We start from the raw sequence: 23,799 nt of genomic DNA, 5'->3' as shown, positions 1-23,799 counted from the left end.
CGAAATATGTGTACAAAATGTCATAAATACCCTTATTATTTAAATTTAATTGAAAACAAATGGAATTTTCTTATTGGTCGAATTTGGTTTACACGGTTTTTTAGAATTGGACGGTTCGCATTTGAACCTGCCCCTATATATGTATATATATATATGTATATATATGAAAGATATGACGATCCATGTATGGATAGGCATATGTAGGTGTTTGCATGTGTATTTGTTGAAAAGAAGAGTAGCGACATTTTCTCAATCGTAACCATATTCATGGATGGCTCCGACAGACACCATTTATAACATAAAACAGGGTGGCTGGCTGCCATTTCCCAAAACTCTCTTTTCTCTCTCTCAAGACTCCATTCATGGTTTCCAAAAATATAGTCTGGGGGATGAGATGATCATGTTGATGAGGTTATAGAACTTTCTGCCCTTCTTCCCTCCGTTGCATCCTGCCATTTTTTTTGTCGCTGGTCGGTAATAATTTCTTCATTTTCTCCTTCATTTCATTCTTCTACGTTTTCTGCTATACATCATGTTAGGTTTTTTTTTCACTTTGTTTCTTAGGGTTTCTTCTTCGCAATGTGTTTGTTTGATGGAATTTGGATGAATTTGTATGGTTGTTATGTGCAATACACGATTTGGAATCGTACAAAATTAATTTTGACTGAATTACGACGATGCATTTTGCTCCACGGCACTCGAATTGCAATGAGGTTTGGGATTCAAGCATCGTCTGCATGTTTTTAGCTAGCCGATGATCGGAAAACAATGTATATTATGATATTTGATTGAGAAAACCACTGATCGTGTTTTCACGTGATGTTTTCAATATTAATGGAATATATGTCGATTTGTTGATCACGATTTCACCTCAGGTTTATGAGAATTCGAAAATATATTTGTAAAAATTTGCAGCTACGTACATCGAAGGGGTTATACTTTGTGCTATGAATAATTTGTTGAATTCGATCATACAATAGACTCCGATATGTGTTTGCTAAAATGTGTAGGCATTTGAGAAGGGCGTTAAGATTCGGCACTGCTAACAAACATTCATAACTGCAATCATGAGTGAGTCCGGACCTGAACGCCCCGTTCGACCCAGTACGTGCTTTCATGAATGCTTTCCTTTATGCTCTTCAGGATATATGTTTGATTCCAGGATTTATTCAACTCCAACGACATGGAAAATGCAATGTGAATCTGGATTTTGTTATTTTGACGCCATTAAAGATGAAACAGAGAATGGAGGAAAATGATGATGAAACTATTGAAACCATAAGCCTTCTAAAAATGATGCATTATGAGATGTATATTTGTCATGATTTACAAATAGCATAACTTGATTTCAACTGAAAATGGGGTAAATCAAGAATTTCATTTACAAGGATGGATTTCGTTCAAGTTATTTGTATCTATCTGAACCAAACTAAATCTAGTTGGAACTTCTTGAGACACATGTACAAGGAAAAATGATCATATCGCCATCTTGCATAATAGCAGAGCCTTTTTCACTCATGGAAGTTCTTTTTAACAGGTTTGGAAAAAATCGACTCGGATAACTCTGAGGAGGACAAGAAGGCTAGGCGTAACTCTCTTAAGCAGAGGGCAATCAATGCCTCAAACAAGTTTAGAACCTCTTTCAGCAAGAAGAGCAGGAGGAACAGTAAAGTCATGTCGGTTGTGGTTGAGGATGAACATGATGCAGAGGATTTGAAGGCGGTCGAAGCTTTACGTCAAGCTTTGATAGCGGAAGACCTACTACCAGAAAAGCATGATGACTACCACATGTTGTTACGGTCGGTAACGTCTCTGTAATCCCTTGCAATCATTTTTGGTGTCAATTGCTTTCTATATTAATTAATTGTAAAATGGTCATAGAATTGAGCATTGCATTACAATCAAAATTGTTGTAGTAATCAATTAGGTATGTTATAAATATTCTGGTGGAGGAAGTGAGGGGAACTTCACATTTAATGATTAGCAAAATGACACTGATTGGGTGACCTAAACTTTACAATAATGATCATCTCAACTTCTGGCATGATCACACAGGTTTTTGAAGGCCAGGGGCTATGATCTTGAGAAGAGCAAGAAAATGTGGACTGATATGATCAACTGGAGGAGGGAGTATGGGGCAGACACTATCATGGAGGTATTTATAAACATATATATCAATTAGTGTTACGTTGAAATGGCTCTATGCTACAATAGTTACTATCGAGCTTTGTTTTTGTTTGTAAAATCCATCACTTTGCATTTACTTCTCCCTCCAACATCTTTTTGTTTAGGATTTCGATTTCAAGGAAAAAGAAGTCGTCCTTCAATACTATCCTCAAGGACACCATGGGGTTGATAGGGATGGTAGACCTGTCTATATTGAGAGACTTGGTCAGGTTGATGCTACCAAGCTCATGCAAGCGACAACCCTCGAGCGTTATATTAAGTACCACGTCATGGAGTTTGAAAGGACCTTCATTGATAAGTTCCCAGCTTGTTCAATTCAGGCTAAAAGGCATGTTGATCAGAGTACCACCATTCTTGATGTACAAGGAGTGGTCAGTGAGTTAATCTTTACAAATTACAGTAACCTCTTAAGCTAGGTGTATCCATCCGGTTCTAGATGATTACAATTATTTCATTATGGAACCACTTTGTAGTTTTCTGGTTTACATCTCCATGATGCAAAATCTGGAATCATGTACACTGTTTCCTAATGCATGACAACTCTTCCGGCAACTAAAGTTAACAAAATGGCAAAAACAGCATTGAAGTGTATATTTTGATTAGGGAGTCTGTAGTCACTTTCAGTTCTTCCATATCAGATCATCTATCAAATAAATAACATGGTTTTTGACTCCAGGGCTTGAAAAGCATGAACAAATCTGCTAGGGAACTTATTCAGTCTCTCCAGAACATTGATGGTAACAACTATCCTGAGGTACTTATCTTCTGGCAACTTAGATTATCGTTATGGGTATTTCTTCATATTCCTCTTTGCACCAAAAAAGGAAACAAAATCCTTCCCCTAGTTATCTGTCTGTCCCCTGTAGACTCTCTGCCGCATGTACATCATCAACGCCGGCTCTGGCTTTAGGCTTTTGTGGAACACAGTTAAATCCTTCCTTGACCCAAAGACTACAGCTAAGATTAATGTAAGTCCACACCATCTTCTTGGCCTAGAAGAAAGTTTATAATTTCGTTTATAGAATCCTGTTGACAATTTGCTCCTTTGCCTAGGTTTTGGGCAACAAATTCCAAAGCAAGCTCCTGGAAATCATTGATGCCAGGTACTTATACCAAATATGTCAGACACTACATGGTCTTCAAACACCCACCTTCACTTCTATTTATTTCCATATCCTCTATCCGTGGGCAGTGAACTCCCGGAGTTTTTGGGTGGTACCTGCACCTGTTCTGATAAAGGCGGTTGCATGCGCTCTGACAAGGGTCCATGGCAAGATCCAGATATCATGAAGGTAATATTCTATTGCTAATGGATTCCCCCTCCGGAATCTTGTATTTATCTCAGGTCAAGTTAAAAATCTAATGCTAATTTGGTGTTTCAGATGGTCCGCAATGGTGAACACAAATGCTCAGCAAGAACTAACATCCCAGATGAGAAAACTATTTCTGAGGATCAGTCTGCTAACAAGGTATTCTCTCTCAGGAACATGTTGGTCGTTTATCTAAAAACGTTCTGCTACCCCCTCTCCCCGGGTTCCATATAGCTTTCCCATGGAGATATTTAACCCCTCTATTTTTAAGGGTAAACTTGTCACTTAGTTGATTAAAAAGTATAATAATTACACATTTCTAAAATTGTGTGCCTTTCTCACTCTGAACATTATTCTGGGATGGAGGGAGTATCCCCCAACTAGAGTGTCTTCTATTTTTTTCCTTTGGTAGATTGTTAACATGAGTAGTTCTTTCAAGGCGGATGATGAACCTCCTGGAATGCAGAGGGAGCAAATCAAGCATCCTCAACTTCCCCCAGTTCACGAAGAAGTAAGTTACCTCCTTCACTCTTATTGTAAAAGACATAATTTTTATGTTGCATTTTAATTTTGAGGAAGGACACACTACACAAACCTTAAGTGCCAACTCAACCGACAAATAAAAGCTAGGCATTGGGGATCCCCCATAGGTAAATAATTTGAGTGTCCTTAACGCCACCGGGGATCTTTGTGGCCCTCAAGGCCCCATGGGATTAGTGGAGATGTGCACAAGCTGGCCCGGACACTCACGGTTACCCGAAAACAGATTGTGTTCACAAATAGAAAGTCATGTTGAAGAGCATTTTTTTGGGTACAATTCTTCTGTCCTAAATGCATTACTCCAAAGATCAGCATTCGGGTTATTGTAGTTTACGTTTTGAAGCATCACGTGCTCTTCTATTTTGTATGGTACAAATCTTTATGACATACATTATTATACTTGTAGACTGGTATCTATAGAAACTTGATTAAATACATGACCGATAAAAAGACTTGTTAAGTTCAATCCATGGATCTGAATCGTGCATTTACCCTTGTTTGGATCAAAGTAGTATTAGGGATCAATGATAAGCTATTACAGACCCAACCTCCCAAACAACTATCAAACCAGACTTGCCTTCTTAACCTGCGAATCCTTACTTACAAAGAATACTGTTCAAATCATTCTTACATTCATGCCCTTGTCATAAGCATTTTTATTTTCCATGAGATTTACCATTTTGGCGTATCTTCATTTCTTGTCTCGTGTGCTTCTTTTTCTCAAACACTTGTTGCAAGTTGGAGGTCTACACGGAAACAACCATTCTAGACTTCTAGTCCTTGGTGTAGAGGACAGGTCTATGGACATCTCACTCCCCCTCCCCCCAAAAAAATCCACCTCCAAGTGGGATTTACCGGGGACATTTGGTTTTTGGTACATTTACCATTTATGCCTCATGGCTTCTAATTAGATTGTCTCTTAAAAGGATTCGCAGGCTATCACAAACAAAAGCATCCCGAGCCCAAATGAACCCAAAGGCTACATGCCTACGGTCCAAATGAATGTTGATGCAAGTTATGCTAAACCAGTGCAGAAGGTTCCCCTTCCACAAGGTACAAAATTTACAGCCATCATTCTTACACTAACAAAGTTTATAACCACCATTTTGCGTGACCTGTGTTTTCCTTGTTTCTTTAACCTATTTCCCTCATATTTGTCCATGATGCATTTTCTGTTAACCTTACCTGTTGCTTCTTTGCACACACTTTCAAATGTAGCCTGCTTACTTATCATGAGAGGTGTCACCGTATCATTTTGTTATGTGCAATCGTATATATTTTGAACTACAGTGATGACACAAGTTTCCTGTGGTTCAGCTGGTTTGCATGGTTTTTCTCCCACTCCTCGTTTGTGTCATTTTTCTTAGTTTTTTGCTTTTAATTTCTAATTTATTATGTTTTTAAAAATTTGCAATAAAGATTCAGGACCTCACATATAAAAAGCAAAGAACTAACCATTAGACTAATGATGATTTTGTAAAAAATATCCATATCTTTGTTTCTTATAATCAAATGATGCCACCACTTGAAAAGATTTCTAGATCCACCTCTCCCCCCCCCCCTCTCCCCCGACTCTACCTTTGCACGGGATTTACTGGATTAGTTTGGTTTATTCTTAGAGATATAATAAGTTCCTTATACTTGATATAATGCTAGAGTACTTATCATCACAATGGTGATATTATAAGCACCTGGAAAACACTTAAGAGTTTAACACTTAGTTTGATTTTATTCAACACAGATTATTACAACATGAATGACGCATACAAGGCAGCTGGCGAAGGGCTAGGCAACCACATATTTACGGGTATGATGACTTTTATGATGGGAGTTATGACCATGGTCCGTATGACCCGTAACATGCCTAAAAAGCTCACAGAAACCAGCCACTACTCTAATGTCATTTATGAAGAGCCAATCAAACAAAGGCCCGAACCTTATCAGTTGCAAGCGCCTGGCATCTCTACGGCTGAGTATCTCTCGATGATGAAGCGTTTGGGGGACTTGGAGGAGAAAGTCATAATCCTCACCAACAAACCGGTGGAGATGCCCCCTGAGAAAGAGGAAATGCTTAATAACGCTCTGAAGCGCATCGAGTCTTTGGAGATTGAGCTTTCTGCAACCAAGAAGGTACTTTATCAACTCAGACATGCATGCTACTGGTTCCCAACCAAGTAACAAAATTAGCCTTAGCAAAATGATCCTTCCCTCACATCAACTAGACAAGACCATCATACCTAAATATATATATATATATATATAGAGAGAGAGAGAGAGAGAGAGAGATAAAAATTCAAACGAGAACAATAACTAAATAAAAGAACACGAAAACAACCAAATCAAGTGCAAAATCACATGTGATTTTATAGTAGCGGTCAATGTAAAGATGTGTGGCCGACGTGACCCGCAACCTCAGCTTGCAGCCAAAGTCTGCGTGAATCACATGTGATTCAACCGTTTTCTTATTCCTTTATTTGGTTACTGTTTTCGTATGAACCTGACTATGTATATATACATATATAAATATATACATAGGAGTCTCTCATATATAAAATGGGGGTGTTTTTTTTGTGTGTGATGTAATGCAGTCTCTAGAGGATTCACTTGCTCAACAACAAGAGTTTGCATCTTACCTTGAAAAGAAGAAGAAAAAGAAGAACATTTTTGGTTTCTAAAGTAGCAAGCAAGCGAAGCAGAGGAGAGGAGAATGGTAAATTGTAATTGTAGAAGGAAGGTGAGAATCGTGTAAATGGCGGCAAAGGCAATCTTGATATTTTGCTCCCTTTTAAATGATGTCCAAGCGCTAACATTAACATTTTGCTTTGTGAATAAAAAAAAAAAAAAAACCCATTCTAAACTTGTCTTGTACCATTTCTTCTATAAATCATGTCTTGTGCTTTTCTTTGCATTTTTAACACTTTAGGAGTAAGGGGTTTGTTTTTTTAGACCATTTTCAACATATTTTTTAAAATAAGAATCAAAATTCAAATTTTTAAAAAAAATAATTGCATTCAACTCTTAACAGATTCTCCATTTTGTAGATTACATTATAGATTTTATTATTAATTTTTTTTATACATTTAATAGAATATTATTATTTTCTTTTCTAAACATTCCATTTTAATGTTTTTTATTGATGGAATATAATAAAAAATATTTTTTTCTTTCATGGGAATCATTTATGGAGAGTTCCTCGTATTTGAAGAAATTTACACTCTCTCTTTCATTTTTCTCTATTTTTGAGAAATTTCTGAAAAATCTATTTCGAACATAAAATTGTCCAAAATCCTCACTTTTTCTATTTTGAAAAATCTTGTTATACACCAAACAAAACCACTAATCACATATGAATACCCACTTGTCTTTTCTCTGTCGCTTGAACAAAAAGAGAATGTTCATAGTATTGCATTTCCATGTTCATATAAGAGCATCTATCAAGGTGCGACTTAAAGCCTCCTTTTTTACTAATTTTTGTCATATTATTGTTATAAAACTTTACATATAGTGACTAATAACCATCTCTTTTTGTAGGTCCCATTTATTATTTCAACATCAAAACTATATACATAAAAATAAAAAATATATATATATTAAAAAAAACTAATAAAATATCGGTTCACATAAAAATTAATGTAAGAACCACATGTTTTATACAAAGAACTCCTAAACAGCACGCAACTTATAAAAACTCACTACACTTTTTTACTTATAAGAACCTTGCATTAATAGTTTCACGTATGTTAGTATTCTATGTTATTTTTGCAACAAAGATGACTACAACAAAAGAAAAATGATTTAAAAAGTAAACTCCATGGAATTCCTTAGGTTGTGTGTATTTAATATATACTAATGACAGATTGCAAAAAATCCAAGATAAGAGTAGGAAACATATTTAGATTTTGTCATCATCGATTTGATATTAGGAAGAGATGAGTTAAGAGAAAATTTATCATGGGTTGATATGTAAAACAACTAAAACACACATAGAAAGTTGGTAATGTAAGAAATTCCAAGATGAGGCCAAATTTCAGGAGGTTGATGCAGTTGAGTGAGAGAGAGAGAGCATGTAGCGTAAACATGACAATGCTCGGAAATCATTCAAACAAACAAATCACGTAAAATTTTCATATCGTCTCAAACGAATAAACCTCACACACACACACACACACACACGCATGTAGTAGTAACAAATACACTAGTAATGAAAAACAGCTGGACTTATCCTGTGTATAGTGTTAAACATCTTTTCTTTCACCAGCAAAATTTCTTCTTCTTCTGCAAACACAAATGTATTTATTAATCAGCAGCAGCAGGAATCATTTATATACACACATCCATCCTACTACCAGAACCAACTTACCTTGAATTTTTTCTCCTCTTGGCTGTCGATATAAGCAAGCAACTCTTCTTGCCTCATCAAAGCTTCATGAAGTGCCTGCACAAAACACAACCATTCAAACAACTGCAATGAAAAGCTGGATGTATATATATACACACACACACACATATAGAGAGAGAGAGAGAGGAGTTCCAGTTACAAACCCTCCAATTAGTACAAACCAATTTCAACCGTCCATCAAGTCTAATGAATATATGGTTTCAAAAATATCTCAATTGTTTCCTGATCTATAGCGTTGATCCTAATGAATTAACTCTGATCATCTTCCATAAATATCTAAATCATAATAAACAAACTCTCATCATTTCCATAAATATTCCATTTAATTGGTTTGTGTGGTTTATACTAATTAGAAGGTTTGTAGAGAGAGAGAGAGCAATAAGGTATTGCTTGCTAGTTGAATATTGATTACTTCAAAATACTTGCTACCCGCTCCACTTTACACACCCAAACCAAACCAGCCCATAATATCCCACTTGAAGGTAGAACATAGGGGATGAGATGTAAGGAGACCTGACCTCTACCAGTTGTTTCAATGAAGACCACTCCTCGGCTTGTGAGAAATGTGTGAAATAGATACAATGGTTCCGCAAAGAAATAGAGGGAATAACAAAAGGTGAGAGGATCGTGAAAAAACACGTCAATTTGTGCTGCTTCAACAACACAAGGGTTCATGAGGGCAGGCGTATACATTCTCCTTATAGCATTTATGGCCTCCCATGCATTTTCCAAAGGTTTTTTTTTCCATAACTTAAAACCTGTAAGAAGTAACTATATTGTACACCCTCTTCCCTTTCCGAAAAGAGATTGCTTTTATGATCTTTTTCATGCATTGAACAAAGGATCCTCGGCTTTGCAAAGCTTGGGGAAGGAAGTCTTTGTGTGCAGCATATACTTTGCATGAGAAATGACATAAGGTTATACAAAATCCGACATGAGCCAATAAATACCTGCTGCTTATCGTATGATAATCTTTTATCAGTTTTCATCCAATTAGAATCATTACATTTTATAACTATAGTAGCCACCAATATGGTGAACAATGTCCTCGCATTACATGGAAACACTAGAAATAGAAAAGTTAATGTATATTGTATTATGGACTTCATTTATTCATCAAGGTTATGCATCACGACATCGAGTTGTAGGAACCATAATTTATTCTCATCTATGTGATAGAATCTATCAGCCCTTTGTAACCAAACCAAACGAACCTGATATACCGCACCTGAAGGTGGGCTCTAGGGAGGGTAAGATGTACACATAAGTGATCTCTATCCTGGAGAGTAGAGCAGTTGTTTCCGCTGAAGACCCCCGGCTTGTGAGAATGTGCCAAAAAGAGAAAGGGGCCGTTTGGTTAGATTTCCATAAAGTCCTATAATTAAGTTGTCTGTGTAGATTAATTTGTCTGTATGGATTAAGAAGGTTTTTGTTTGGGAGAGTTTTTTCATAGATGGAAGGAGCATGTTTTTTAATTGGGAGGGGCAGGTTTAGAAAAACTCGGCTTTCTGCATAAAGCTCTCCATAAAAGCTAATTGAATAAGCCATTTTCTATATCATTTTAGACACTACAAACAGTCATGTATGGCAGACCGAAAAAGCTACGAGTGTCGTTAAGCTCATTAAGCTGCTACCAAACAGACCCAAAGTCATATACGATAAGGTTTTGGAAAGCAGGCTAAGAGTAAGCAATAACATACGAATAGAAGCAGGTACAAGACAAGCAAAGCAATTTATGGAAGCTACACACCGCTAATCTATCAGCCCGTTAAAAGGAAGTTGGCATGTGCATTTACCTTTTTGGTAGCAATGAGTTCTGCTTCCAAGGCATCGACACGGCAAACAGCAGCATTTAGCAATTCCTCTTTCTCATAAGGCATCTCAGATGGCTTTGCTTTGAGTGTGCCAACCTTATCTTCAAGTTCACCTAGTCTTTTTAAAACAGAAGAAACAAGTTCTGCCTCCACAAACGAAGGAGTTGGGGACAGAGGGTGGAGTTCTTGTCTGGTTGACGTATCTAAGGACAAGTTTGGAGTGTTTTGGGCATCCTCAGATGAGATGTAAGGAAGCTTTTTAGTCACACGATTCACCACCGAATGGAAGAGTGTGAACATGGTAACAAAGAAGGCCATAAGAAACACGAAGACTCTAGCATATAGTCTTTCTGGTGCCTTCTGAGCAGCAGATTCGAGAGGTATCCCTGTATCGACAAATAGAATCAATTAATCTTCACGCATGAGGCATCAAATTCACAATTTTAGCATAATTGTGGAGTTCCATTTCTTTTTTAAAAGTTGGTCCCTTAGGTGCATTTGGTACGTAGATGGGACTCGACAGGATTAGACCGGACAGGAGCGGACTAGATCGGCGAGAGTGAGGTAGGCAGGTGAAAACATTGTGGAAGGTTTTAGGGTTTCCATTTGACATGTGTAGTTAAGTAATTTACCAATCTTGTCCCTTCTCCCAGATGTTTGTTCCACCTATTTTGATGAGAAAAAATGGATTTTTGTCCACTCAAGTCCTGCCCTTTCCAAGTCTAATGTTGCACCAAACATGGGACAACAAGTTTATGTATTATCCGATCATGTCCTATTCTAAGTACCAATTACCAAATGTACCCTTAGGAAACCTTGGACATCAGCAGAAAAATAGTAGTACACCGGTCTTGGAGTAACAAAAATCACATCCCTAACCTCTTGGAATAGAAGGCTTTGGCATTGAAGCTTGCTTCTTCAATACAGAATCAACAGCCTTGTCAACCATGGGAACATACTCGTCATATCCAGAAAACTGGCCAACATAACTTGTAGCTCCAGTTACCTTAGCCTATATACCACAGGAAAAAACATGGGTTAGTTGTCAAAAGAATAATATAAACAAAAGATAATATGCACTTCGAATTTGGAACCAACTGAATTGGAAACCAAATAGGGTATCTGCAGGGTTTTTTTTTTTTTGGACAAAGGGGTATCTGCAGTTTTCAGACATCATAAAGGAAGGAATTTTGTAACTTTAGTTAATGCTATGCTTGATAAAAGGATAATGCTGAACAAAAGCAAAGAATTTAAATTTTAAGTATTTCCAACCTGAATAACTCATTTCTCATACTTTCCTCTTTTAAATTTGATGTTATTTTATTGAGTGAGATTTTAATTCTACTCCATCCATCCTATGAAAATGGCAAAGTTAGACTTGACACGATTAGGGGAGTGTTTGACCATTAGTCAAATGTCTTATATATCAATAAAATTTGGGAATCTTGTGACCGCGCCATCAACTTTCATGATCATGACAGTGCTGATAGCAACTTAAACTCAGAAATTGCCAAAGAAAGGAATGTTGGAATTTCCATGGGCTGGAAATTGCTGTTCAAAATGGAAACTTTTTGCAACTTCCAAGGGACATATACTTTAGGTTTGATTTCAGTTGTACTTTTTACAAGGACGAAAAAGTGATCACAAAAGGAAAAAATTGAAACACTCACTTCTTCACGAACTGGAGTCAACCTAAGATGGGAATAATTCATTATTGCTTTTGGGGAAGCAATATCTTCTGCTTCTGAACCTGACTCGGCAGTGGATGTATCACTGCTTCTTAGCTGCTCAGAAGAATAACAAAAGAGTTTTCAACAATTGCTGGGGAAAGATAGTGCAGCCACAGCAAAGCAAAGAACGACAGTTCAAAGTGTCTAACCATGGGTAACTGAGGCTTAGCATATGCAACAATTTTTCCCTCACTATTTAGAACTTTAACCACCTGTCTGGCACGTCGTGCTTCACTATTAAGAGCCAACTGCATAACAAAGTTCCAGAACGGTAGTCTCAGTCACACAAAAAAGAAGAGAAAACGATAAAGATAAAAACTTCAATGATATGAGTATAAAAGATAGCAAAAAAATAGAAGTGCTTAGAGCTCCATAAGAACCTTCAATATTTCAGGATTTTTCCATGGCCCTTTGTCAGACAGAAGACAACCCCCAACATCTGCACAGGTACAGGTGCCACCCAGGAATTCTGGCAATTCACTGCACAGCTCTCCAAATTTTTTGGACATAGTTCCGTTATAAGTAAAAAGGTGGTATCTTTCATCAGACATGGCTATGCTCACCATATTGCAGTATAATGGGCGATATCTCATACATATACACGTGCAAGGGATAGCATTTGAGGCATCCTGCATGATAAATAGTGCTTGTAGGATGAGGCCTTCCCACACACAGCATGCAGGATGCTCTGGATCGACCACACAAGGCTTGTGTAAGGGAAAACCTCTTAATCCCTATTCAATACGGGTGGATACCTCAAATACCATTTCCTACGAAATATGTACATGTGTAGACACATACAAATGCACACATATAATATGCATGTATTTTCCATATACATTATGTTCATCGAAAGGAACTCAAAAATATAGTTCTGTTGTATGGTAATTAGCAAATATATAGAAAATGAGCTACCTGGTATCAATAATCTCAAGCAATTTATTCTGGTACTTGTTTCCAAGAACCTGAGAGATCCAAAACAGAAGAACAATGATTAACAGAAACATTTCTTAACAAGCTTATGAAGTAAACATGCAATTCCTTTAAACAATATGCAAGGATACCGTATCAACATACATGAATCTTTGAAGTTGTTTTCGGATCCAGAAATGACTTTACAGTATTCCAAAGCAATCTAAAACCAGGACCCGCATTGATAATAAACATTTGATGCAGTGTCTGTAGAAATTCGTCACATCAAAATGTTAGTTAGAAAACAAAAAATATGATACATAGAGCTCGATGCAATTGATTAGTTAAGAACTGATCTTACTTCAGGGTAATTATCGCCATCAATTTTCTGGAGCCGCATGATGAGCTCCCGAGCACTCTTGGTGAAGTTTTTCAATCCCTGGAATATTACAAAATGTTGATTAGTCCACACCATACCATCATATAACTGGCTACCAGCATCCATTTCGGGATACAGATTTGCACAATGGTAACATACCACGCCTTGAACATCCAAAATGGTTGTGCTTGAGTCTATGTGCTTTTTTGCAGCGATTGAACAAGCAGGAAACTTGTAAGCAAAGCTTTTTTCAAACTCGCGCACATGATACTTTATGTAACGATCCATGGTTGTAACTTGCATGAGTTTGTTAGGATCAACTTTCCCTAATCTTTCAATGTAGATAGGCCTTCCCTCTTTGTCTACTCCATGATTACCATGGGGGTAATACTTCAAAACATCTTCCAACTCTTTAAATTCAAATTCCTGATAAGATTTCAGTAAAATAGAACACCAAATCAGATAGTAGATGGGAGATAAGGATGGCATGCCAAATTATGAATATAACTTAGTCACAACATATTACAGAAAAACAAAGCAAACTTATCAAACATATTCCAGGAACTAATCACCTCAATGATTGCGTCAGCACCGAATTCCTTTCTCCAATGGATCATATCAGCCCACATATGCTTTGCTTTCTCGATATCAAGTTTCCTTGCTTTCAGAAACCTAATAGACATAGAACATCAATCTTAAACTTGGACAGATTTCAAAACAAGTGAGGTTGTAGACTAATGCAGCGTGGCAGTCAGTATATTAACATATCTAAGCTATTAACTATTTCATCCTCAACTACAATAAGTCTAATGATGGTTCACCTTAGATGACACAAATTTGTGTGAAGAACTTACAGCCTACAGGGGCCGGTCAGTAAATATAAGAATCAAAAAAGCATCCGTCTTTCACAATAGAAAGGAAAAGAAACTAGCTGTATTTGCCTGCATATGGAGGAACTACTGATTGTACGATTGGCATAGAATAATAAACAGCTGTCATTGCTATGCTCAGAAGCATCATGATAATACTGGTAATGTGAGCCAGTAAGCTCCAAGAAACTCGACGCTTTCTTGGAATCATAACAAGCCTCAAATGTTACTGGTGTTTTCTATTCCGATTGCAAATTTTGTAGAATGCAAGTATTGTAACCAACCATGATATCTAGCATCAATTTCTATGATTTAATTCACAAGTGTTATGGCCATGCCACAACAGAGAAATTAACATGTGCATCAAGGGATCAATGAACTAACTTTCTTATCACGCAGCTTAACCGTATAAACTATGACGAATGCCTGCTAGTTCCAGTTCTGATCAATATTCATTTAGAAAACATTAAAGCTAAAACTGAAAAGCCAGGAGCTAGAGTACCTCAACATCATATGATAATCATCAAGCTTTTCTGGTAGCAATTCATCCAAAACTAGTGCTTGGCGAAATGCATCAACAGCCCGTAGTTCCTCAGCATCTCGAATATCCTCGATAGAAACAGAACTGACTCGACCATCGCTCTTTCTCCTACTGCTCTTTTTCTTGAGTGAATGTTTGAACTTGCTAGATGCATTAAGTGCTTTCTTTTTCAACGAACTTATTCTTGTCCTCCTCTCATCCTCTGAGTTTTCAAAATCAGACCTTCGTTCTCTTCTGTCTGATCTTTCATCATTACCTGACGACCCCTCAAAACCTATGAAGTAACTAATGCGTAAGAATGTATTTCTCTGGCACCTCAGTGTCAGTGACAGAAACCTTTTGAGATATTAAGCAATGGTAGCATATGAATTCAGATAGCAGAACCAGATGAATAATTGTACACAATAAACCAAATAATCCTATAAACAACTAGACATTTGATTCATGGCTTAAACAATGACTAGCATAAGTTACGATTTAGATAACAATGAAAATATAGGGCAGAGAATTTTCATAACTTGCAAATCAACAGTAAAACATCTTATGTGATTTAGATCCTATCTCAAATGGACTACCCGATAGGCTATTAGTCTATTACATCAAATCATGGAAAGCAATCTCAGTATCGTCTTCAACTTCCTTTGAAGTTTCAACTTTAATACAACTCATAATTTTCTTCTAGAAAAATCTATTCAAATGCATTAAGGAAAGCTTCCACTGGAGTTCGCAACTGTCTATATGACTTTGCCTTTCAGCAAATGCAGAAATTTCCCATCAAGTACAAGTATATATTGCAGGAAAAAAGTAAACAGATAATAAGTCACCAAGCATAAATACATGTGCAAACATCCGATGCTCAATTTGTCAAGAATTCCTGGCCATTCTTGAATCCAAGTTTCTTTAATAAATGATAATCTATGTATTGTAACTACCAATCAATTTAACTGGTCTATAATGGGATTTAAGATCAATGAAAATAAACAAAAAGAAAGAAGAACAAACAATAATGATATAATCCTCAACAAAGGCACAAAAAAAAATGAAAAATCAAAGTGTATACCCTGGCCCAAATATTAGTGAGGCCTTACTTCCAATAATAGCGCATACACAGATACACTATCATCTGAACTGGAACATCTAAAGCAGCAAAAATTGAAAATCATAATCCTCCAAGAAAAATAATAAACATTGACCACAATCTTGGGTTTTCAAACATAAAGAGACTGAGGCAAAGGAATCCCAAGTCATGTCAACATGGACATCAAATTATAAGAAGATAATACAAGACCTAAACCATATCCCATGCCCCTGAGATCATTACAAGTCAACAACCCTAATTAAGCAACATCACCTGGCGGAGCACAAAACGCAACTCATACTCATAAAGTAATTCACGTAAATTCCAAAAATGTTGCTACCGAACTTTAGCAAAACCTAATTTTTCACCCAAAAAAAACCTAACACAATTTCGATTCAATCAAACGCAATTCGCATCAAAATAAGTAATTCACAATTCCACATTTCAAAAGCATCAAGCAACAGCCTTAAGCAAACGAATTATACACTTACAAGGCCTCGCAAATCGATCAAGTGGTCCAGACATCGCCTAACAATTACCAACAAATCACTCAAACAACTAAAAACAATGCCTCTCCGTATCGATCAGTCGCACAACAAGAGCTGCATTGCCATCAAAACGCCTAAAATCAGAGCTGAATTCAACAAACCTCAGAACATCACAGTGGTAGCTAGTTAGTTTACCTAGAAAAGAAAATCGTACTTAATCTTCACGAATCACGAGGCCAATCAGGCGGCAATGAATGCAAATCAGCCGATGATGATGATCTAAACCTTCACGGATTGGATGCAGATGACATTCATGGCGAATCAGATTTAATAATTTCAGTATAAAATTCGCAAGGAGAAAAAAAAATATCGCCTGCGTAACGACGGCGATGAGAGAGAAAGGAAGAGAGAGAGAGAGAGAGAGAGAGGGGGAATAAGGGTTTTTTTAGTTGAGGAGAGAGAGAGAGTGGTGGGACCAAGGATGTGTGCTTTTGGGGTAGGAGGACGCCACGTGGCGAAGATAGGTCGAGAAGGTTAGTTTTTGCCGTCGGTGGGATGAAGTAAGTATGCACCCATGAGTGAGATTAGTGGATTTTTTTTTTTACTGTGGTTGTTGGTTTTACCGTTTGGTAAATGATTCGGTAACATTCGGGTTGTACGGTCTGCGATTTAGAGTCGACGCTTTCGGATAGTGATTCTCTACCATAAAAGCATAAAAATTAAATGCTTTTAAGGTTGAAATTTTGTAACAAATTAAATTAGGGTTGATTTTCACTTTAAAAAAATAGAATTTGCGGCGAGAAAAGTAAGAAAGGACTTGAGATTTATGGTAAAAATGGAATTTAGGACACTAATATATGTGGGCATTTATTTACTCACTTGAGAAATTGTTTGTTTACATCTTAATTTATATTATTTTATTAAATAAATTTAGCAAAAGTCTTAAAATTTTAAATGATCAAAATACAATTTATATTAACTTTTTCACCCCCTCTTTTCTCACATACACTCACCCTCTCACAACCGATTTTTTTTAAATTATAATTTTAAATTTACACTTTATACTCTTATAATTAATTAATTAATTTACATTACATCATTTACTTTTAAATGTTTCATTTTAAACATTTATCAAATTAACATACATAATCGTATATCAATTAAAACATGTTCAAAAAATACATTTTYATTTTAACAAGTTACATCATTATAATCGTCTCGTTAATATCTTCGAAATGAGTCCAATATTGAATAGTTTTTTACTTAATTATATTATTATATATTATATATATTATGAAGAAAAAATAAATAATATTTATGATTTATATTTTTATAGTTATTTATTTATATATATATATTATATATTTTTGGGTTAGGCTTGCACTGTATAATATATTTTGTATTAATATGTTCTTGAGTTTTTTTGAAATATATATATATACATGTATTAATTCAACCTTAATCTGAGTTTCTGAACAAGAAAAATGGTAAACAGTTGAAATTTCATTCTAAAACCCATCTTTTTTTGTCTTTTCATGACTTATGATCTGTCAAATTTGTAGTTTTCTTTATTGGTTTTGAGTGTTTATCTTAAAACTCAAGTTTCTTGGTTTTTTGCTCTTGGTGTAAATCGAATACATTTGTGGAGTCGTTTAAATATGTTGGATTTTAAATATATTGGATTTTAAATATATTGGATTTTAAACTGTCATGCAATTTTTTTCATCGATAGTCTGTAATTGGAATCATAACTCTTATTTATTCAAATTGTATAAATATGTAAAGACCAAGTGTAACATATATCATCGTTAAATCTTATCTTATAAAACCAGTGGAACTTCAAAATCGTTAAAATTCATGGCTCCCGCTACATTGCGCGGGTACACAACTAGTAGTTTTATCAAGAGTCAGTCTCTGAATCGTTAAGAGATGAATCTTGTTTGGCAGAAAAAAAAGTTTGCCTCTTAATGGTTCTAAAACCCTTTGAATGATTTTGCATCATGAACATCCTTTAACCATTCAACGCTCTAATTTCATTGTAAATAATTATCAAACAATTATAATTCATTTTGCACTATATCATGAGAGCCTCTTAATCATTCTGACCATTTAATCATTTTGCACCAAGTCATTCAGCAACTGTCAAACAGTCCCTAAAGCTTAAAGATTTGAAATTGATCTTGAAATCAGTCTTGTATTTAAGTAAAATCATTCTATCTATTTGCTAACTAAGCTACATAACAGAAGTAACATATTTTATTATTATTATTTAAATAAGTGTTATATAAAAAATAATTTTTTGATGACAATAATTAAAAAATATATATAAATTACTTAAAACTTTATGTTATTATAAATCCAATAATTTTATCATTAAATACTTAAAATAATTCAACTCATAGGTTTGATTATTTTAATTCGAACATTTGTTATTAGACTCGTAACGTGGTATGATCACACCATTATTGACCATCTAATTCATCTCTTATTCCTTAAGTCGATGGTGAACGTAGTTTTCTTGTAACACTGAATAACAGATTGTGAATATTTTAACTTTTTTATAAAATGATAAACAAATATTAAACTGAGTTCTTTTATGTTAAAATTTATAAGAAGTCATCTATTTTAGAAGCGGAAATATTGATTTTAAAAGGGTAAATTGCATGAAAAAAGTAATATACTTTAATTCGATTCCTATTTTAGGTAATGTATTTTCAGAACTTTTATTTTGGTATTTAAGGTGTAAAGTTTTAAACATTTAATTACCCAGATAACCGGTTGAAGACTAATTTTAGATTAGATAAAATCCAAGTCATAACCACGCCAGCACATAATACTGAGTTATTGCCCTCACTTACCGAATAAGATTCTTGGTCATTGCCCCGTTTTTACCGGGTTAGATTCTTGATCATTAACATATTCATCTGGTAAGCTAATGTGACTTGATAAGTATTTACCTGTATAAGTGTTTGATAAACGGCCGTAAGTAAAATAACATCACTGATTAGCCTCCAAAATTATTAATCTTTACTAATACTTTATCATTATATTCGTCCAAAATTCCATTAATAAAACTAAATTAATTATATGTTAATAGTTAAATTTAGAATATTTAATTATAATAAAACTTCAAGTTAAATAAATGATGAAAAAAATAAGAATTTTATAATCTTTAATTTAATATACATATCTACATATTTATTTTAGGTTTTTGTTACCCATTTAACAGTTAAAATGGAAGGTGATAATGTTTGTTGTCCATCTAACGTACATTTCTCTTCGTCGTTGCTAACTATAAAGGCAGGGACGGATCCAGAAAATTTTCAAACAATGGCACCGTTTGACTATAAAAACAAAATACAGGGAAAGTCACTATTTGACTATAAGAAACAAATATATGGAATATTTTTTCAAAAGATGACACCATTTGACTAAGAATTCGAATTTGGGTATGTGATAAAATAAAAGTTTTGCAAACCAACTATACCAAATATAACTTGTTCTCATTGTAGTTTTAAAATACATACGGTGACACATAACAAATTAATACGGTTGCACCTTTCACGAACCTAGTTTTTTTTTTTACCATTCGACGGAGGAATAATACGGTAACCACTATACTAGGTTCGTCCCTGCATGAAATGTTCAACAATCAGGCTAAGAACGCAAGAAGTCAGTCCCCATTTTGTATTACCAGTGGCAACAACACCATCGATAAAGTTTTGAAATCAGTATAAGAAACGGTAATGAAATATGCCTCGAGATTTGAAATGTACCCAAGTGAGTGACCTTCGTTTCCGCCTTCAATTCTACATTTCATTTATCAAATTAAATGAGTTTGTCCACATATCATAATATATTTTTAATTTTATTCCTAATTTTTAATCAAGTTTTATTAAAATAATCGTAGTGATTTTTCATTTGTATTTTGGTTAACATTAAAGTCATGAATAGATTTTAAGGTATCGACAACTTTCATTCAATAATTGGCATTGAAGCTACCACATTCCCTCTCATTAATGGCAACGTCGTCCTACAAACCTTAAGAAAAGTTTTCGTAACATTTATATATATATATATATATATATATTAGAAAATTACTCGTGTAATATAACGAGATACATATTGATCTTAATATTTCGTTTATTTTTATCTGTATCGATGTCAGAATACGATTTTATGTAGTTTTAAGAAAACGATAATGTTTTTTTATTTTTGAATAAAATAAAATTTTGAATATATCATAAAATTTTGAAAAAATAACATAATATAATATTTGGTTTAATAATATAATTTTTTTTATAATATAACAACTAAGTATCTTGTTATAACTCAATGATTATCCTAATTATATTTTAGATTTTTTATAATTAAAATGAGATGTTTATCATGTATTTAATTATGTTTATTTGCAGTTAGTTACACGAATTCAAACATAAAGCTTTAATAAGTTGTAGTTACACACAATCTACTTGTAATCTTGAATTTTAAGTAATATGCATTAATAAACAATATTTTATGCATAAAAATGATTTTTAAGAATTTTTATCAAATACTTTAATATATATATATATATATATATATAGAGAGAGAGAGAGAGAGAGAGACTTGGGATCATGTGAGAGTGAGACCAAGGGTTTTTCTTGAGACCCATAAGATCAATTCTCAACTCTTGGATTAGATCTACAATCTAAACATTTATAATCATAAAATTGTCACGAGACTTCTCAATAATCACAAAATTGTCACCGTACAACTTTAGACCATTAGATCATTAGCTTATAAAGTTGATCAATAAACATAAATTGGTCTTACGGGTCTTACGAAAAACTTTTGGTCTCATGTGAACCCAACCATATATATATAAGAACAGTTAGAGTTATCGGTAACAAACTTTTCATTGCTCAATAAAATATCAATACGTAATGCATAAGTTTAAAAATAAATGTGGTTTTTAATGGATTTTGGGAGCCTAAAACTAATCAAAATTAGTTAGGCAACAAGTTTGAAAATTTAAACCATACCTTTATTAAAAGCATTTTAGAAATGTAACTTTTTTTATCTGTCACTCAAAAGTTGCATAGAAAATATACACCAAACATTCACAAAAACCAAACATCAAACCTTCACAACAATCTCACAAAAAATGGTTGGTCTCACCGAAATTCAACCTTATTAAAATCAATGAATGTAGAAAACAAAATTGAATATTTATATAACTTTTACAACCAGTGACGGATCCATAATTTTTTCCGAGCTGTTGTACCTTTAAGGTGGATCAAAGGCTCGTAAAGTCGTCCGAATTGTACCGTTTCAAGAGATTTTTAAGTTTTTAGCTATTTTCAAATGATTTTTTATTGATATTTTTTATATTTTCTAATATTTCAAAGCAGCCTTATGGTTTATGCTGTGCATAATAGTTCACCCGTTATTGACAACAACTATTAATAACGAGTAATCTTTATACTTTTTAAATTACAATAAATTATTAAAAAAAACTTACATCAACATATAATTATAAATTTAAATAATAAGTAATTAAATAAATTAAATTTAAATAGTTGAATATAAAAAAGATATATAGATATAAAAAATAAACGACCAGTTCCATGCATCATCAACATTTGGTTGTATGTGAAGGAATATAAATGGGAGTGATAACATTTAAGAATAAAAAAGTGATTCTATTTAATTTATTAATAAATTACATAAAAAAAAATAACGTATTTTAACTTGATTCCTATTTTAAATAATGTATCTTTAAACTTTCATTTTGATACCCAAGATGTAAATTTTTGAACATTTAAATATCCGAGTTAACCAGTTGAAGCATTAATTAGTTACCATGCTGATGTGACGAATGAGGGGATGAAATTGGGTTGAATAACAAATTTATCATCCGACTCAATCCAAATTACACTGGACAATCAATCAAACTCAGTCTAATGGATGATTAGATCAAATCAGTTTCATCCACTAGATATTACTATTAGTTTTCAATTGGACTGGATTCAACCGATATGTTGATTCAATTTCCAGCCAATTAATTCACCATTAGATAAACTATTCATATATTTTTTGAATTTTCGCAAAAACCAATTCATACAAATATCAACAGAAAAAAAAATGATAAATGATAATTAAATTCACTCATTTATTAACTGGATGGTAATTGGATGAATAATTAAATTCAATCAGTTCGGTTTTATTGTATTATGAGTTACCATCTAAAACAAACAGATTTAATTAGAATGTTGAAATTTTGGATCTTATCTGATTTAATTACAATTAAGTATCCAATTTATGGTCAATCGGTTTTAAATTTCAAGGTTGTAAATGGCGTGAATAGTGGTGTGACGGCGAGACCAAGTTCGAGTCTTATGAGCCACGACGAGGCCATTGACGTTTTCCAAGACGTGACTTATGAGGACAAAACTCTATATCATATATTATAGTATGTATATAAATATATGTTTTATGCTATTACTCAATGAGTCAATGATAATAGACAATTTAAATTAAGTTATATACAAAAAAATAACAAACAAAACATTAAAAAGTTACGAAAAATCAAATACCGCGTTAAAAAAACTACAATTAAGCTATGACGTGCCACAGACTTAACGTGACGTGAGACACAAGTCTTGAGTCACGACACGCCATAACGGCTGTTGAGCCTACCTTTTAGAAAAGTGGTTCGAATTAGATCATATGACTATTTACACACATATACGACATTATACTGAACCAAACACTATTACTTATAATTTAGACCCTTGGAAATTCTCTTCAGAGTTCATCAGTTCGAGTCGTTTAAAACTGTTAAGGATTTTCCTAACTTTTATTTAGAATCCCGGAGATTAGTCAAAGTACACACAAACTGTTTCAGACATCTACGATTAGAAAAACAAAACACTATTTATTACTCTTTATTTCCATTATCTACCCTTCAATCCCTCCAACTAGGGGTGCTCAAAAACCCAACCAACCCAACCCAACGCGAAATAACCCAATCCGAAGCAATCTGATGTCTAATCGAGTTGTAAAATTGTCAAACCGTAGGTATTGGGTTGATATTATTTGAACTCAACCCAACCCGATGAACCCGATATCCTTTTATTTCTTGGAATTAATATGATTGTTAAATTTCTATTAACATATACATTAGACAATTACATTATCATGTATGCTTTTCATATATACATATTTTCAATCTATTTATATCTCTATATAACTCATTCAGTAACTGTGAACATATATATGTAAATTGAGAAAATTAACTTAATGTGATACATGTAAGAAATATGAATAAGTTGTATCAAATGGTTGATGATGAGAAAGAAATTATGAGTAGAGAAATAACATATTCAAGATTAGAAGAATATTTTAATATACCAAAGTATCAACCCGATCAACGCGTACGGGTTGGGTTGCACTTTGGTTTGGGTTGGGTTGGGTTAAGATTTTTTCAAACCGCAAACATTGGATTAGGTTGTTCAAATGTCCTCAATCCGATCAATCCAACCCATTAGCACCCCTACCTTTCAGCCAA

At 34.1% G+C, this 23,799-nt stretch overlaps 2 protein-coding genes across 3 annotated transcripts; one reads left to right on the top strand and one right to left on the bottom strand.

Annotated features, from left to right (window-relative positions):
- The first annotated feature begins 1,067 nt into the window (after positions 1–1,067).
- On the top strand, positions 1,068–6,712 carry LOC112500763 (phosphatidylinositol/phosphatidylcholine transfer protein SFH3-like). Its single transcript, XM_025104341.1, has 13 exons — positions 1,068–1,104; positions 1,538–1,799; positions 2,056–2,155; positions 2,292–2,558; positions 2,864–2,941; positions 3,054–3,155; positions 3,241–3,290; positions 3,380–3,479; positions 3,570–3,656; positions 3,937–4,008; positions 4,964–5,090; positions 5,779–6,167; positions 6,626–6,712. The coding sequence occupies exons 1-13, from the start codon at positions 1,068–1,070 to the stop codon at positions 6,710–6,712; spliced, it is 1,758 nt and encodes a 585-aa protein (XP_024960109.1).
- A 1,327-nt stretch (positions 6,713–8,039) lies between these two features.
- Positions 8,040–16,613, bottom strand: LOC112500173 (phosphatidylinositol/phosphatidylcholine transfer protein SFH6-like). Of its 2 annotated transcripts, none has more exons than XM_025103513.1 (15): positions 16,443–16,613; positions 16,251–16,361; positions 14,643–14,955; positions 13,844–13,943; positions 13,431–13,697; positions 13,254–13,331; positions 13,058–13,159; positions 12,896–12,945; positions 12,361–12,460; positions 12,130–12,228; positions 11,921–12,034; positions 11,130–11,262; positions 10,233–10,636; positions 8,398–8,472; positions 8,040–8,312 (listed from the first exon to the last, which is right to left on the bottom strand). In XM_025103513.1, exons 2-15 carry the CDS (start codon positions 16,282–16,284, stop codon positions 8,289–8,291), a joined length of 1,893 nt encoding a protein of 630 aa, XP_024959281.1. In that variant the 5' UTR covers positions 16,285–16,361; positions 16,443–16,613; the 3' UTR covers positions 8,040–8,288. The 2 variants fall into 2 exon arrangements, with proteins under 2 accessions (XP_024959281.1, XP_024959282.1); XM_025103514.1 differs by having other exon boundaries at positions 8,040–8,309.
- Positions 16,614–23,799: the final 7,186 nt, after the last annotated feature.

Source organism: Cynara cardunculus, assembly GCF_001531365.2.
Source record: "Cynara cardunculus var. scolymus isolate 2C chromosome LG 17, CcrdV1, whole genome shotgun sequence".
In the NCBI taxonomy this organism is placed as follows: domain Eukaryota; kingdom Viridiplantae; phylum Streptophyta; class Magnoliopsida; order Asterales; family Asteraceae; genus Cynara; species Cynara cardunculus.
This window is presented reverse-complemented; position numbering and strand designations above follow the sequence as displayed.